This window comes from Carassius auratus, chromosome 2, assembly GCF_003368295.1.
Source record: "Carassius auratus strain Wakin chromosome 2, ASM336829v1, whole genome shotgun sequence".
In the NCBI taxonomy this organism is placed as follows: domain Eukaryota; kingdom Metazoa; phylum Chordata; class Actinopteri; order Cypriniformes; family Cyprinidae; genus Carassius; species Carassius auratus.
Genome location: NC_039244.1, coordinates 19,724,003 through 19,741,203, shown reverse-complemented (window position 1 = coordinate 19,741,203; position 17,201 = coordinate 19,724,003). Strand labels below are relative to the sequence as shown.

Below are 17,201 nucleotides of genomic sequence, written 5' to 3'. Positions count from 1 at the left end.
GCAATGTAAACAGTCATATCCAGCATGGTGATGTAAATAAATCCAGACTTGCCCCACCTTAAGTCATTAACATGTACATTTGGACAACAAAGTTCTATTTGTAGTCCATTAATTATGCTCACTGAGCCACACCGCTAGAATTTATTAGCTTTTTACTCATTTAACTAATTTATTTACATGGTAATGCAATTCTCTTCTAAAATTGAAAAAATAATAAATAATATGTGTCATCATTTACTCACGCTCGTGTCTTTCCAAACATGCTTGATTTTTATTCTTCTATGGAACACAAAAGATATTTTGAAAAATGTTTCAGCTGTTTTGTCCATACAATAAAATTCCATTGCACCCCGTTGGATTTCATTGTATGGACAAACTCATTGAGAAACATATCAAAATTTCTTCTTTTGTGTTCCACGGGGGAAAAATCATACAAAAAAATCATACATGACACAAGGGTGAGTAAATGATGACAGAAATTTCATTTCTGTGTAGATTATCCCTTTAAAGGAGTAGTTCACCCAAAAATGAAACACCAGGTCATTCAAGATTTATTTGACTTTCTTTCTCCAGTAGAACAGAAATGAAGATTTTAGCTGGTCCTTGGTGATTCATAAAATATAGGCCAATGAATACCGTCACTTTAAGAGTAAAAAAGCAGTTACAGAAATACAAAATGAATTCTTCAAATTGTGTCTCTTGATGATATATTGAGGTCTTATGAAGTGAAATGATGGCTCTGTTTAAGAACCCGAAACTGCATGGATTATAGGTAATGATGTTGTAAATAATATTCACTTTCAGAACATTTGGAACATTCAGTTTCACACAGACCAGTTGTTTTACCACATTAGACCTCACTATATCTTCAGGAGCCACAGCGATTCATTTAGTTTTTTTTTTTTATATATCTGCTGTTTTTCTCTCAAAGTGACTGTACCCTTGACTTGCATTTTTTGAATCACCAGGGATCATGAGTTGAGCTAAAAATCTTCTTTATTCTTTTACTGAAGAAAGACAATCATCTATATCTTGGATGGCCTCACGGTGAATAAACACACAGCACATTTTCAGTTTTGGGAGAACAAATCCTTTTAAGCTGTGCTTTTTATTTGAAATGAAAAAGAAGGTAAATACAAAATCATTGATGATATACAATGTAATATTACTTAATGTGCAAGATTGTATTGTGATGCATGCAGTCTCAGTTGATATATTGAGCGCCACCATGTGGAATGATCTCTGAAACACCCCATCCAATCACATTCCCACGGCTATCACAGTATCCGTCTTGATTGGCATACTCTTTAATCCTCCCTGCTTCCAACATGTGGTCCCACATATTCACCCCTGTCATTTTTCCAGTGAAGGCAACCGATGAGTCCAGATCTCTGTAGATACCCGACCGGCTGCGTTCTTGCCCGAGAATAATGAACCCATTACTGGGCAGTACGTGCCCTTCGGCTACTCCAGGCACTTTGGCAACGTTCTCTCCATTCACCCACAAAGTGGCCAACCCCTGCTCTGAGCTCCAAGCTCCACAGAAGTGTCCCCACTGACCATCTGTTACTACGCTCTGAGCTTCCACTAGATGGGTCTCACCACCCACTGTGAGGAGCACCGAGTGTCTTGCCAAAACAAGCTGGAGCTCTTGAGGGTTTTTCTTGGTTCCATAAGAGAAAAGCACTGTTTTATTCAGTGACTGAGTCACTTTGGCCCACAGACAAATGGTCAATGATTGAAGGGACATGGACATGGAGGGTGTTACCTCGGCGAAGATATGCTTGGAGCGCATTGGGAATAATAAAGCCATTTCACAGCCTTAAAAAAAAGAGGGAGAGCAAGCAAGAAATTAAAGATTCATTATTAGTCTGAATCATCATGAAAGTACTGACAAAGTACAGTGTTTTCAAAGTATTTGCAAAGTATTTATGTATAATTATTTCTCAGGGCCACAGATATTTTATTTTTTACAAACATTGTTAAGTTTGGAATCACTGAGATTTTTTTTTTATTCATTTTTTTAAAGAAATTTCATAAGTCTGATATGCTGTATTTATTTGGTCAATTAAAAATAATAGTTTTCTGCTAAAAAAATATATATAATTTATTCATGTGATACCAGAGATGAATGTTCAGCAAAAATTATTTCAGGTGCTCAATTTTTTTGGTGCTCAGTCATTAATACATGTTCTTAATATTGTCATTGTTGAAAATGTTTTTGCTACTTAATAATTTTGTGGAAGCCATGATACTTTTTTCAGGATTCTTTGATGAATAGAAAGTTCAGAAGATCAGTGTTTATTTACAAATATAATTATTTTATAAAATTATGTCTTTACTGTCACTTTTAGTTGCTTCTATTGATTCATTCAAAATACATAAAAAAATATTTCTCGATACTACTGTTTTTACTGTATTTTTGATCAGTTAAATCAACAGAATAGATAAGATTGAGGATAAGATAAATAGATCATTTTTCATCTCATAGATTTTTGTCTGCCTTGTCTGTTCCTCATGCACTAAACTAAAATGCCCTTTAAAATTTAATTTAATTTAATTTAATTTAATTTAATTTAATTTAATTTAATTTAATTTAATTTAATTTAATTTAATTTTAAAACAGTGAAATCATCATGGATTAGGGGTTTCTTACAGTTAAAGCATCTACCTGAGGGCAGGAATCGGTGTGCCGTTGCTCGTTGGAAAAGGGCTAGCTGGGCTTGTATCCTTTGGAGATCTGCAACGGTGGCCATTAGCGCTTTCTCCAGCTTACCGCCATCTGCATTGCTTGCTTCTTGTTCCTTTGGATAAGTGGAGAATGACTTCATGGCCACTTGCCCCAGACCTGCTCCCAGCAGTGAGCTGCTCTCCAGTTTGGTGAGACGGGTGGCCTGGTTCCTGCTGTACTGAATGAGCTGCTGCAGCGTCTCATTGTTTTGGGCTTGATACATATCTGCAGCCTCTCTGAGCTGGTCCATGGCTTGATTCAGACTGCGATTCATCTGTTCACTTACACACTTACAGGTGTTTTCTGAGGCCTGAACACACACGTTGTTGTTGTTGTTAAGCTTATGGAGCTCCCTCCGTATGGAGTTCATCTCCGCCTTAACCATGTCTTCATTCTGCTGCAAGAACATGTCTTGCTTCATTTGATAGTCCTCCAGCATGATGAAAAGTTTGTCCCAGCGTGAGAGGTCTTGAGGCGGACATTGAATTTGTTTAGCTCCTGCTGTGAACAAAGAGTGTGGGTTTTACTGCTCTGTGTTGGTGCAACATAACCAATTTTTAAAGGTAAAATGTCATATAATAATGTACTTGTAATGAATAATCTTATTGTGTGTTATTTGTTGTCATCCTTTGTACTCTCAGGGCTTCCCAGGGCTTCTGCTAAAGGTTTTGTAGTGGCCACAAGGATCACTAACTGCCACTTTGCTAAACCACTTTAGATGCAAGTTCTTTGAAAATAAATAACTTTTATGATGCTCCTAAGCATCCTCTGGTTAATATGTTCAAGCTCCAGGCTTGGGTTTGCAGGAGAGTGTCAGCGGAAAGGTATGTAAATGTCAAATATCAAGAAACACTTTTGTATTTTTGAAAGCTATGGGTCATGGCTCATGACATTATGCTTTCATAGCACTGTGCATTACAAATTCAGATATTTAAATAGATTTGAATAGTTGAAATGAAAGATTTTTTTTAGAAAGTTGGCATATTTTGTGGTGTGACATGTTTAAAACTTTTAACAGCCATATTTAGCAAATTGTTTATAATTATATGCATGCAGCTTTTATGACAAGAGATTTTATGTTATATTTCTTCTATAAAAATTAATTTGTCACATTAAGAACATTTACATTTTGTGAAAAGCATAAATGTATTTTAATTGAAAAACATGAAATATTTGTATTTTTGATATTAATTTGTCACACTTCCAAGACCTTATAAAACTGACATGTGAAGACAAAAATGTACTAAAATAGAGAAAAATCTATACATGTATATACAAGTCTTTACAAGTTAATTAAGTTAATTTTAACCTGAATTTTTTATAAATAAATAAATAAACTACCCATTTATTCAATATTTCTGTTTTTCAAATAATTTGTCATGCAGTCGAGATTACTTTTTTAAAAGTCAAATAAGAAGCAAAATTTCAGTACAGCAACTTGTATAAATAAAAAAAAGAAGAGATATCTGGAATTGAAAAATACATACTTTGCAGTTCACCGTTGGAGATTTCATTATAGTAGGAATCAGAGTAATCCTCTCCGTATTCATAACCAAACACATTTCCACTCAGAAAGCAGGGCAGGCAGAGGGCCAGCACGGCCCCGGGCACATACATTCTGATGATAATGCTGGTGTGTATGTTAGTCTGCCCCTGTATATAATCAGATTATTTTGAAGTAAATCAGATGTTCCACAGCCACTAAGATGCCTTGTGGTTGTTCCTGAGCGTACATGAGGCTAAGTGAGCTCTTTTAAAACACAGCACTCAGAGCAGGGCTGTCACAGTGTGAGTAATGCTTTGTTGGAGGTGGGCAGCATATGTGATGTACTCAAATGTCACAGCCTCGACCGCTGGTTGGGCAAGAAGTTGTCATGGGGGTGTGGAAAGAAAAAGTAGGAAAGGAGTTGGATCTCCCCATTGAGAATTTTGCCTCAGGTCGAGGTGAAAGGATAGAAAGAGAGATCTGGGCTAAATAAATAAATAAATAAAAATCTTGATCTTATGGGAGTAGCTATAATAACTCCAGAGGGAGCTTTCCTTTGCATGTTGTCCAGGAGTTACCCTCTTCATATCTTTCTTTTCGCTGTTCAGCATTTGAATATGGCAGTACCTTTTTTACGTCTGATTCTTAAAGGGATGGATCACTCAAAAATAAACATTTTGTCATCGTTTACTCACTGTTATATCATTCAAAGCCTCACGTCATCCAAAAAACATTTTCGAGTAGTGATGGGATTTATGGCTCTTTGAGGGGATCCGGATCTTCGCGATCCGTTCCTTTCAAAGAGCCGTTCAAAAGAATGGCTCTTTTGGCTCTTTTTAAATATTTAGTCAGTTTTAAGAAGCCAGCTTGGGAGCATCTCAGTTTATCCTGGAAATAATCACTGGGAGGTATTATGAGGTGAGATTTGTAGTCAAATAATTAAAGCTCAGATATCACACACCAATATCTGAGTTTGAATTATTCTGAAATATTGATTATTACCTCATTTCTCATGTGTCGACTATATTCCATAGGGTTGCACAAATCCCTCTGCTTAGACAGTGACATCATTATTTTGATTTACCTTTAGTACAAAGTGTGTGTGTGTGTGTGTGTGTGTGTAAAACTACGTTGACTTATGTTATTCATACAATACCTACTCACAAATAAACATAAAAAACAAAGCCGGCTGCAATGAATTTCTATGCAAAACAGCTTTTACTACAAACACTTCCACACAAGAACATTGTTATCACACAAGAACATTTTGATAGAAAACTATTTTTTTTTTAAAGTAGATAAAATTAGAATAAATAAAATGGAAATGTCTACATACTACATACTATTACTACTGTAAACTTTGCAAATAGGACATCAGCCCCTTCAAGTCAATGAACAATAACAAAGTGGGCTGCAATGAATGTCTGTGGAAAACAGCTTTTAGTGAAACATTTCTATACAAGTACAGTATCACAAAAGAACATTTTTAATGATTTTAAAATAAGTTTTAAATGAACACAAAATGCAATGTAAATGCATGCACAACTAATAACTAATATCATCACGCTATAAAGGGGTTGGCCTGCGCTGGGTGCGCCCCTCCCCCTATAACTGTTCTGTCTCCTGGCGGAGCTCATTTGTATGAACACGCATAGGAAAAAAGAACGATAGAAAGAACGGCTCCTCTCCAGTCGCGACACGGCTCCCATCGTTCATGTTTATGAGCCGTTCAAAAGAATCGGTTCGTTCGCGAACGTCACAACTCTATTTTCGAGCTTCACAGAAGAAAGAAAGTCTTATAGGTTTGTTATGACATAAGGATGAGTAAATCGTGACAGATTTCATTTTTTGTCAATTATAAATATTAATTGTGGGTGCATTGGAGCATCAACTCTGATTGAAGTTTAACTCATTCGCCATATTGTAGAGATGATGCAACATGATATTGAATTAATTGTGTCAATAACTTATATTAATAAATCAAGATAAACGATGAGTGACTCAGCATGTCATGTCTACACCCTTAGGCCAGACTCTCAACAACACAAACAAGTTAATAAATACAATACAAAACAATGACGTGATATCAAGAATCTGGTTTCCAGCTTTCATACTGTTGAAGGAAGCATATGTGACTTCACTACATTTTGAAAGAACACGCTGAAAGCTGTGGCTGGAACACCTGAAGATCTGTTTCCAGCAGATTTTTTTTTTTTTTTTTTTTGTCAGCATAAATCAGACCGTGTTTAAATGAATGCTCCACCCACTGCTTATGAGCAGTGAGAAATGTTTAGAAGCGCAACCAAATAATTTATTGAGGTGAGGACAAACATCTGTTAAATACTCCTTGTCTTGGGTGTGCCTTTAGTTGGCAATATACTGTAGTTTTTTATGAGACAGACAAAAATAGCATCTAATAGCATTTAGCTGTAGACTGATTCAGTGTTTGTCTACTTTTGTGTTTTTATGTTTTTCTCCAAAAATGAAAGTTATTGTTTCATATTTTATACATATTCAAAAATTAAATAACATAAACAAAATAAACATAAATACGTTGTTAATTTCATGGGCACCCAACTTGCAAAATATACTACTTTATACATTAAATTATAGTTAAATTAAATTAAATTATTAGTCCTGATGGTATCTGAAAGCTGTTTGAGATTATGATATATATATAATTTTTGCTGATTTATTATAGTGTCTTTGAACATATATCAGCGTTATTTATGTATATTTACCTTTATAAAAGTTTTTTTTTTATCATGGTTTATTTTGAATAGCAGTTAATTATTTTGGCATCATTAATATATATTGTTAAGAATATTAAAATATTCTGCATCATTTAATCTTCATCGTTTGGTTGTAGAGAACACTTTTTTCCCTCACACCTTTGGCACACACAAATGTTAAACGATGCTTGATCTGTGCATATTTCTCCTCTGATTCAGACAAGAATGCTTTTTCACTGGAGAAACCAATATAACATTTGCTTACTTTAATTGATGGACTGGAGTCGTGTGGATTATTGTGATGCTTTTATCAGCTGTTTGGACTCTCATTCTGACGGCACCCATTCACTGCAGTGGATCCATTGAGCAACTGCTATAATACAACATTTCTCCAAATCTGTTCTGATGCAGAAACGTACCAATCAACATCTTGGATGGCCTAAGGGTGAGTACATTTTCAGCATTTTTTCATTTTTGGGTGAACTATTCCTTTTAAACTTGCATTTAAAATTCAGAAGTCATTAAAAACAAAGACAGCTTTATTTGTTTTCCTTTTCAAAATGATATACTATTTAAGCATTGTATAATTATACCATTTTTAATTATTTTAGCTCTGTTGAGAAATATCTGACAGCAATGCTTTTCCATATATGTATATATATATTTAGACTTAGACACACACACACACACACACACACACTGCTCATTATAAAGGGTAGATCTATCTACACCAAGTCAGTCAGATAACAAAAAAATGCCAAAATACAGAAATTCTGAGAAGCAATCACTAATCTGAACATTTATGAAATCACTGCTCCAGTGATTTATCATTGCTGTCAGCGAGTTTCATTCCATTCTCCTTTTAACTGTTTGTTTGTGGGGGGTTTACATACTATAATGTGTCACATAGAAACAGAAAAAGTAATCGCATGTGATTAAGTTCAGCATTCAGTTCACAGAACAGGGCACTCTCAGTCAGAACAAAATTGAGAACATGTGGAGATGGAAATATTTACACTTTTGGGCCTTCTTGGGGGTGAGGTGGGAATTAGACCCAGCGTGAACCAGGCAACACCAGATGTGGGCAGTTTCTATAAATGGGTTTTGGACTGTGAGGTATAACCTACAGTAACTGAACTTTCTGCAGGTGTCCTGTGACGATGTTAATATCTCAATAAAGCAATGCAGCTGGTTTGCAGGCCAGGTCAATAATCGTACAACAAGGAACCTGTAGTGTATACCATTTACCAGAGGGGTTTTACACTTGAATAAAAAAAACTCAACTTTGCTTCCCTCCTCTGACACACATTCAGGAATGAAAAAATGACCTCAAGCCTGTCACTGTCTGAACAGCACAGAGGTGAGAGGTTGAGAATGTTTCATACAACAGCAGGTTGAATATTCACCATCGGTTGCCAGGTCTCTGCTGTATGTCACATCCACAGGCTTTGGGAAATCATTAGCATGTTAAGAAAATATAGCTGACTTTGCTTTCGAAAAGAATCACAATTAGTATCACTGGCTTACAAGCAGCCTATCAAATTTGCTTGGGGTAATGGCAGACAGGAACAAAAACATTCCTTAGGTGAAAGGAACATGTTCTCCGTGAAATCAGACACAGAAACATGCTGATTTACGTCACACGGCTGTATGTGCCAAGCTTGCTATGGGCGAGAACTTTTTTTTTTCCAGTCTCAGGGGGCTACTTCAAACCTGCCTCATAAAATGCTGTATTGTTCAGTTTTAACTGTGCTGTACTTCTGATGACATTCCCTTGACTTTAGGTTTTTAGATATTTGATTCACTCAAGAATATCTTGTTCGTAATGATGGTTCCTCCCGGGTCTATGAAGCTTCTGCACTGTGAAATGAAGCACTCGTAGAAAATTCTGTGCCTACGCAGACATCATTTATGGTTTTAAATATCACATTTTCACCCCTAGCAAAGATGCAGTGTGTGCGTTTCTGAACCTGTGAGGTGAAACATAACAGTTCCCTAACCAGATCCCAGTAGTGCCATTCAAGGAGCCAGCAGATCTGGAGTACATTACGAATCCCCCTGTCACTGACAGAAAGTATGAATAATTACCTGATTAAAATGTCTCGGTGAGTGATTTATGCTAGAAAAAGCTGCAAGATGTTCTTCCTCTGGGACATTCGGTTTATGCAGTGCTGCTCAGCTGCCAGTATGAAAGAGTATGACATTTTGCACTTGCATGACTGACATGCGATGTAATTTAAATGGCTGTCCAACTGAGCTCATTTTCTGTATTTTGAAGTGAGACATATATTGAAGTCACAAACATATTGTGTAACAAACTGCATTCAGAAGCAAAGGGGATGGGGCTCTCTCTCTTGAGTATACAGCTGAAAAAGCGGCTTGTGTGCAAGGTGTTATTTGCATGCCTTGTTGACATGCTGGCATGCACAGAAGCTTCACTGTTGCAGACCTCATGAGAATGTCTCCCAAAAATGAAACATTTCAAAATAATCTGTATAATCTTAATTCATATAACTATCATGTAATGCTGGAAAATGTTGTACTTCCTTTTTCTTTATTTGCAATGTCGGATTTGTCCAAAGCATTTAATAACATTTTAATGCATAATAATGCATAAAGAACAGGCTATTTTAAGTATCTTACACAGAATATAACAAAACTTCAACTGCAGCAGGATATTTTGTCTAGGGTAGGTCTTGTTTACTATTTTTCTCAGTAACTTGGAACATGCATTTCACAAAAACAACCACAGGCAAAGTTTTTTTTAATATTTTTTTTTTTAAATGAAAACACATAAAAAAAGAATTATCATCAAAATGTTTTCACTTGGACTGAGAAAAACTCTCTCTCTCTCTCTCTCTCTCTATATATATATAAATGATTTTGCCCCTTGTAAATTTCTCTTAAATATTTAGTAGATTTATGAAAAGTGCAGTAATAAGAGATCATGTTGGATTTAATACATCTTTTAAAAAGCGTTTGTTTATTAAAATCGGAAGTGCTTTTCAGGGGTTGGGTAGCAAATTTGGCACAACTTAATGTCCTTTATTTCTTTTGGACACATCTCATGAGGATATTGGTTGAGAGATGAGAGGGGCAAGTGGGTAAATGAAATGAGGTCAAAATGAGTATCAGTGACAGTTGGCATCTCTCCTACTTCCTGCCTGGTGCACAGCAAAGACCAAGGCTATCCTTAACCCTCTCAGCAAATCTAGCCAAATAGTAGGCCTATAACCTGAACAGTGCTAATGAAGACATTAAAGTGGAAAAAAGTTAATCACAGTTTTATGTTCACCGATAGTACCAAATTATTCTGTTTCTATATAATTTGTAAAAAAATCTTAACAGAATAATAACCTCAGGTCTGGCACTATCTGAACAGCAAAGAGGTGAGAGGTTGAGAATGGGTTTTGGATTGTGAGGTATACAGGAAAATTAATTACGCGGGAAAATGAATATGTGCAAAAGCATATAAAGGGAAGTATTGTACTTTATTGCACTGTTGAAAATAAAATGTATTATATAAGTCCAGAAATCTTTTTTTTTTTTTGCTGGTATGAAATTAATTCCAGTGTCGTTGATATGAAGAAGGAAGCACAAGATTTCCTGAAGTCAACAATCTTTATATGTCTTGTTGACCAGGTGTCTAGGCATATCACATCCCCTCTGTTAGCTGTCTCATCAGTTTCAGTGATGAGCCCCCTCACTGTGGTGTAGGTCCCGGATATGATGATGTGATTACTTTGGTACTTGGCAACACAGTCATGGATTATAGCACATCCCTGAGGGGACCTGGTGCACAGCATGGCATAGCAAGAAATCAATCAATCTATCTATCTGTCTGTCTGTCTGTCTATCTATCTATCTATCTATCTATCTATCTATCTATCTATCTATCTATCTATCTGTTATTCTATAGTGGCAATAAGTTGTTGTTTTATTCCATTTCTTTTAATTATTACACAAACCTTTACTAAGCTATCTAAATGAGGAAATGGTGTAGACTTATATAGTTTTTATATATTACAAGCACACACACACACACACACACACACATATATAATTATAAAATTTACTATTGTTGAGAGAACATTTGGTGCAGCACCACCCACACAGCACATTAACACAACATGGTGGTAATTGATGGGATTAATATATATATATATATATATATATATATGAAGAGTTCAGATGCAAAAGCCTCTAAATGCCATCTGAAATTTTCATCTAAAATTGGGATTTTTATCAGGCTCCTATATTTATGTTCAGTTATTTCACTTTAATAGTCTGGCAAAGGACCTGCACATTGCCATTAAAGTAAAATGACTCAACCTAAGCATAGGAGCTTGATAAAAATCCTAATTTTAGATGCAAATTTCAAATGGCATTTAGAGGCTTTTGCATCTGAACTCTTCATATATATATATATATATATATATATATATATATATATATATATATATATATATATATATATATATATATATATATATATATATATATATTATAATGCATCAAACAATGAACAGACTAAGACAGACAGAACTTCTACAGGAATGAAATAACATAAACTCTTCATGTAAAGTTCAACAAACACAATAAAAGAAAAAATAGATAAATAAAAATAGCACATAAAGACAAACAGAGCAAACCTTATGTACTAGAGGCTTTACAAAACAAATCATCATAAGATTTAAAAACTGTTACTTTTCTGGTTTTTAATCAACCTAAGGGATTTGAGAAATGCATAAATTTCAACTAAGAAATGTGAAAAAGTAGGCTGCGAGTTAGAGAATATTTTCTTATGAGTTTTTTTTTTCAAACGAAATTAAAAAATTAATAATTTAATTTATTGGAGCATTTTTTGTACCTTTATGGTAATAAAATTATATACTTTAACTGAAACGATTTGGAATGTTAAGAAGAGTTAGACAGGAAAGAACTGCTTTAAGCACTGTATTATATTAGCAGTAGAGTCATCATTATCAAAAAGAGAAAGAGAAGGATATACAAAACGAGATGTTCTCCCTCTGCTTCAGACAAAAGAACCCTCCCGTAACGGGAAAGGTCGGTATTCTACGGGATTTCACCATTGCAACAGAACCATTGACGTCACATCCGTTGATGTATTGCGTCAATTACGAAACGTCGCCATTTCCGCCTGGCAGACGAAAGGTCTACGTTTTGTGAAACCGAAATACTCCATCAAGATGTCTCTAGGTGTTTTATCTCCTCATGTGAACACTCCAGCAAATAGCCAAGGTATACTGATCGGTGATAAAGTGTACTCGGAGGTGTTTCTGGCCATCGATAGCTCGATTATACCGGAGGAGAGTCTCTCTTCGACCCCGTCCATGCTGGATGGCCTCGACAATGAGACTGAGACAAACCTGCGGATTCTGGGCTGTGAACTCATCCAGTCCGCCGGGATTCTTCTCCGTCTGCCACAGGTTACTATCTAAATTTGTTAATGTTTTATTTGGTCCGTTAGTTTAATTCCTAATGATCTTAACGTGTAAGACGACACCCTTAGCACGGCTAGCTGGCTAGCCGTTACCGGCACAGTGAAACCGGCGGCCTTTTGTTTTCCAGCGGCAGCGGGTCCTTCAGAGAGTGCCTGCCGTGAAATCTATTTTGGGATGTAATTAAAAGTGGATTATTTGCCGCTCTACTATTAGTTGTCTAACAAGTAGGGTTGCTTTTATGTAAAGCAACTGACATGACCATTGTTTTTCATTTATTGTTTGGTATTTTGAATAGGTGGCGATGGCGACTGGACAAGTCCTTTTTCAACGATTCTTCTACTCGAAGTCTTTCATCAAGCACAGCTTTGAGGTAAATCAGAGATACAAAAAAAAAAATATCAACCCTTTTTTAAACCCAGATTATGACCTAATGTGGTTGTCACTTTGTAACAGATATTTGCAATGGCCTGCGTCAATTTGGCATCTAAGATCGAGGAATCGCCAAGAAGAGTGAGGGATGTGATCAACGTTTTCCATCATTTGAAACAAGGAAAGGGCAAAAAGTAAGTTGATTGTTTTTATTATTAGTGTTAGAAATTTAGTAATTAACCCAAGAAATTTAGTAGATGAAACCTGTAGAATTTCCACTCCATTGGTTACTTGCTGTGCTTAGCTAAAACTTTGGATCTAATGAAATCTACTGATGACTTAGTCTGATTATTGAGTTGTTTTTATAAAATGTTTTCTTTATAATTATAAACATGTTAGTATCATCTGTGAAGAGAATATAAAATAAAGCAGAGGCTATGTTTTTCTAATAATATATCATATTTAACGTATTATAACAGCCGTTTTGTGTTGAACCAGGAGCACCCCTCTTGTCCTTGATCAAAACTACATCAACACCAAGAACCAACTGATCAAAGCAGAGCGCCGTGTCCTTAAGGAACTGGGGTTCTGTGTACATGTCAAACATCCACACAAGGTAAGTTTTGGTTTATACAATTCTGCTGCTATCTGGTATATATTTTTGTGTGTGAAAATCCAGTAAATTTCCTTAATTCATTTTCAACTCTTTCAGATTATAGTCATGTACCTTCAAGTTCTTGAATGTGAGAAGAATCAGATGCTTGTTCAGACAGCATGGTAAGTGTTTCTATGTTTTTGGAGCTCACAAAAATGCCCTTTAAATGATCACTTGGAATTTTTTCCCCTTATAGAGGAGACTTTGCATCAGATTTATGGTTGGACTCATGCCGTGTTTCCACTAGTAAAATTGGCTGATAAGACCTTGAACTTGTGTGAAAGCGCTTGGTACTTGAGTATCAACAGGACCTAGTGGAAACACTGCATTATATATAATCTGTATAATAGTACAGTATACCTAAAGGTAAGATAGGTTCACATCATTCTGGCATCACACAGTTTTTTTGTAGTAAAAATGCAGAGATATTCTGTAGGTTGCGTGTTCGGTGATTTCTTGCACATCTTTGAGGTTAAGGCTTATGGAGAGCTCTGTTTAACTTTGTCCTTTCTCTACTCTTTGATTAAAGGGTAGCCCATGGTGGTAAGTGTCACAGAAAACACCCGAACTCCTCAGGCACAAGACCCAGGAACCCCTCCCACCTCATTGGCTGGCTTTTCGAGACTGCCAGCCAATCCAGTGAGAGCTCTCAGTGGAGGTTCTCTGAATGGAAGGCCTTGGCTTTGCTGGGGGGTCCAGGATTTTTTTCTTTTTCTCCCTCCCACAGAGCTTGAGTGCTAGTACTTAGTTGTGCGCTTTATGCTCTCAAATTTTTTTTTAGCAATGAAAATGGTATGTCGTTTTTTTTTTTTTTTCATATGAATCATGTTCATGTGAATTTTGTTACTGTAAGTTGTCCCTGATATCCACCATTAACTGATTCTTGCCTCTCCTCACCTTTTTGATAGGGGGTTTGAAAATTTCGATTTTGTAACACATGCGCTTTGTTTGTGCTTCAGTTATTTGTTCAAATTTCTTAAGATTATACTGTTGGCACCATCATGGCTACATTTCAAAAAGTTAGGGAAAGGACATGAAGTTTAAGAGCCTCCAGAAGCCATATGAGAGAGAGAGAGCATGGCAGGTGTTGCATAGGTGTTTCTTTGTTTTGCAGGAATTATATGAACGATGCCCTCCGGACCAACGTGTTTGTTCGGTTTGAACCTGAGACCATTGCGTGTGCCTGTATTTACCTCGCTGCTCGAGTACTACAGGTACATTTTTGGATCTATCTCTCTTATCTTTATCTATTTCAGTCTCTATCTTTATTTCATCATGTATTTTTGTATTTCTTCAGATTCCTCTTCCTTCCAAGCCACACTGGTATCTTGTTTTCGGTGCTACTAAGGAGCACATCAGAGAAATATGTATCAGCACGATGAAGCTTTATTCTAGAGAAAAGGTAGCTTGAGTTTTATTAACTTGGCACATGTTTGATAATCTTTATTTTTAATAATTGTTAATACATGCTGTGGTTAATACTCCATCCATCTCTCAGCCTAACAGTGAACAGCTTGAAAAACGGGTGGAAAAGAGGAAGGTGGCCCTGGAAGAGGCAAGACTAAAAGCCAAAGGACAGAATCCCAATGGCACGCCAGCTCTTGCTGCCATTGGTGGATTTTCCCCAGCATCAAAACCCTGTAAGTTTTTATTCTGTTTGCTTTTTACTAAACAAGCTTTTTAACTGATCAAATCACAGGCAGCTAAAATGTTTTCCTTTTCCAGCTTCTCCACGAGAAGTGAAGATGGAAGAGAAATCGCCAAACTCTAAATTGGTGAAGGAGTCTGAGAACAGACAGTTGTTTCCAAAAAGCCCCTTAAATGGGTAAGTTTTAAAATGCAATTTTTTTTTGTTGCAAATGCCAAATTTAATCATTTATGTTTTATTTTACCCTTTTGGGATGAAAAATTACATTTATTAGTATTTAAGAAAAATTCTATGCCTTTTAAAAGTGTTTTTAGTTTTTCGATCAAATTTTAATTTAGCTTTTATTTTATTTCAGTTAACCAAAACTATTAAACATTGCTTTGGTAAATATCAACACTGCTGCCCATCCCTATTTTGTTCATTTATTTTTATCTTTCTTGTATAGCAGCATGAAAAAGGAGGAAGGCAAAGTGTTTCAGAATGGCAAGAACCACAGCCGGTCTCGCTCACGATCTCGCTCGCCATCTCGTTCTCCACACAGACAGTAAGTTACACCGTGCACTTTCAATTCAAGTGATATTTTATACCTGTACACCAGGTTGATGTTTAAAATAATAGATTTATTCTTTCTGCTGCTGACATGATGTTCTATTATTTTTAGTCAGAGGAGCCACTCGGGAACGTACAGCTCTCAGAGCAGCCGCAGCCCATCACCACGCCAACACAAAGGTCACAGAGCTTCGCCAGTTACACAGCTCAGGACGGAACGAGACCGACAGAGTGACTCTAGTCGGAATAGCAACAAAAGGAGGCGATCACGGAGCCGATCTCGCAGCAATTCCCGCGAACGAGGGCGTGACCGTGACTATGTGAAACACAAGCACGATCGCGGGCACCACTGGGACCATCGTGAACGTGATCGTGACAGATCACATGATCAGGGACGAAGCAAACACCAGAGCAGGTCACATTCTGGACGCAGACACCGGAGATGAGACACATGGCACTGCTGAATGAAACTGACAGAACTACGATGGCATTGGACTACAGGACTAAATTGTAGATTGGAAAAATGCTTGCTTCAATACAATGTTTCCCCGGAGTAAACCTTGTGATGAAGTGGATTTTCTCTCAATGTTATTGTTCTTGCACCTGACCAACTCATACAGAGTTCAGTTAGGCAAGGTAGTGGTGCCTTTTATGTATTTGACAATTGTGTTTTACGTGAAACTTGAAAGTGAACAAACAGACTGCTAAATATCTGCCTATATCAGGGATCCCATTTGCACAGGAAAGAGCAGATGAGACCTGTGCCTGTAAAATATTTTCCAAATGCACAGCTGTTTGTGCCCTGTACAAATAAAGCTTATTTTTTATGATGACGACTTTGTATTCATCTGTCTACACAAAATAAAAATGATGTTATATTCCAATTCTGAGGACATTTGTTTTACTTTAAATGGTGTGTATATTGAGTTACTTCAAACTAAAGAAAACACTCATTGGATCTTTTCATGTCACTGTTAGTGTAACGGTTTCAATGCAGAATAAATGCTAACTCAGGTAAAGTTTTGCAGTTTACTAATCATACCCATCTTATATCATTAAAGCTGCAGTAGGTAACTTTTGTAAAAATATATTTTTTACATATTTGTAAAATCTGTCATGTCCTGACAGTAGAATATGAGACCGATAATCTGTGAAAAAATCAAGCTCCTCCCAGTGGTCCTATTGCCATTTGCAGAAATACATCGCTCCCGTTAAGAAACAATCAATCAGAGCTGCGGTCCGTAACTTTTTTTGTATTCAAAATGTAGAAATATTTATATAATAAGCGAGTACACCATGAATCCATTTTCCAAACCGTGTTATTTAGCCTGTCCTGAATCCCTATGGTGCACCTATAATAAGTGTTTATATTCGGACTATTTTAGATTGCTTCAGGGGTACCCCTGCGGAGTAACCCAGTACCTTTGTGTTTCTTCATAGACATAAACAGAGAGAAGTAGTTCCGGCTACGATGTTCTTCCGCAAGACGCAAGCAGTTCTGTTTATTAACAGCTAGAGCGTCAAAAGTTCCCTACCGCAGCTGGTTTAAGTAGCCTAAATGGTAGG

General features: G+C 36.4%; 2 protein-coding genes across 4 annotated transcripts; one reads left to right on the top strand and one right to left on the bottom strand.

The window, feature by feature from the left end:
- Nucleotides 1-122: 122 nt before the first annotated feature.
- On the bottom strand, nt 123-4,404 carry LOC113119419 (pentraxin-related protein PTX3-like). Of its 2 annotated transcripts, none has more exons than XM_026288903.1 (3): nt 4,219-4,404; nt 2,672-3,229; nt 123-1,821 (listed from the first exon to the last, which is right to left on the bottom strand). In XM_026288903.1, the coding sequence occupies exons 1-3, from the start codon at nt 4,346-4,348 to the stop codon at nt 1,205-1,207; spliced, it is 1,305 nt and encodes a 434-aa protein (XP_026144688.1). In that variant the 5' UTR covers nt 4,349-4,404; the 3' UTR covers nt 123-1,204. The 2 variants fall into 2 exon arrangements, with proteins under 2 accessions (XP_026144688.1, XP_026144677.1); XM_026288892.1 differs by having other exon boundaries at nt 2,672-3,232; nt 4,219-4,403.
- A 7,672-nt stretch (nt 4,405-12,076) lies between these two features.
- Nucleotides 12,077-16,519, top strand: LOC113119367 (cyclin-L1-like). Of its 2 annotated transcripts, none has more exons than XM_026288805.1 (11): nt 12,077-12,399; nt 12,710-12,784; nt 12,868-12,977; nt 13,282-13,399; nt 13,496-13,560; nt 14,553-14,652; nt 14,736-14,840; nt 14,937-15,078; nt 15,164-15,263; nt 15,535-15,630; nt 15,748-16,519. In XM_026288805.1, the coding sequence occupies exons 1-11, from the start codon at nt 12,160-12,162 to the stop codon at nt 16,079-16,081; spliced, it is 1,485 nt and encodes a 494-aa protein (XP_026144590.1). In that variant the 5' UTR covers nt 12,077-12,159; the 3' UTR covers nt 16,082-16,519. The 2 variants fall into 2 exon arrangements, with proteins under 2 accessions (XP_026144590.1, XP_026144582.1); XM_026288797.1 differs by having other exon boundaries at nt 12,079-12,399; nt 15,532-15,630.
- Nucleotides 16,520-17,201: the final 682 nt, after the last annotated feature.

Excerpts from the sequence above, each read along its gene's own strand:
- LOC113119419 (XM_026288892.1), bottom strand. The coding sequence starts at position 4,348 with ATGTATGTGCCCGGGGCCGTGCTGGCCCTCTGCCTGCCCTGCTTTCTG. Across the intron at positions 3,233-4,218 it reads CTCCAACGGTGAACTGCAAA|CAGGAGCTAAACAAATTCAA; the intron begins GTATGTATTTTT and ends CTTTGTTCACAG. Across the intron at positions 1,822-2,671 it reads ACACCGATTCCTGCCCTCAG|GCTGTGAAATGGCTTTATTA; the intron begins GTAGATGCTTTA and ends CTTTTTTTTAAG.
- LOC113119367 (XM_026288797.1), top strand. The coding sequence starts at position 12,160 with ATGTCTCTAGGTGTTTTATCTCCTCATGTGAACACTCCAGCAAATAGC. Across the intron at positions 14,653-14,735 it reads TCGCTGCTCGAGTACTACAG|ATTCCTCTTCCTTCCAAGCC; the intron begins GTACATTTTTGG and ends GTATTTCTTCAG. Across the intron at positions 14,841-14,936 it reads AGCTTTATTCTAGAGAAAAG|CCTAACAGTGAACAGCTTGA; the intron begins GTAGCTTGAGTT and ends TCCATCTCTCAG.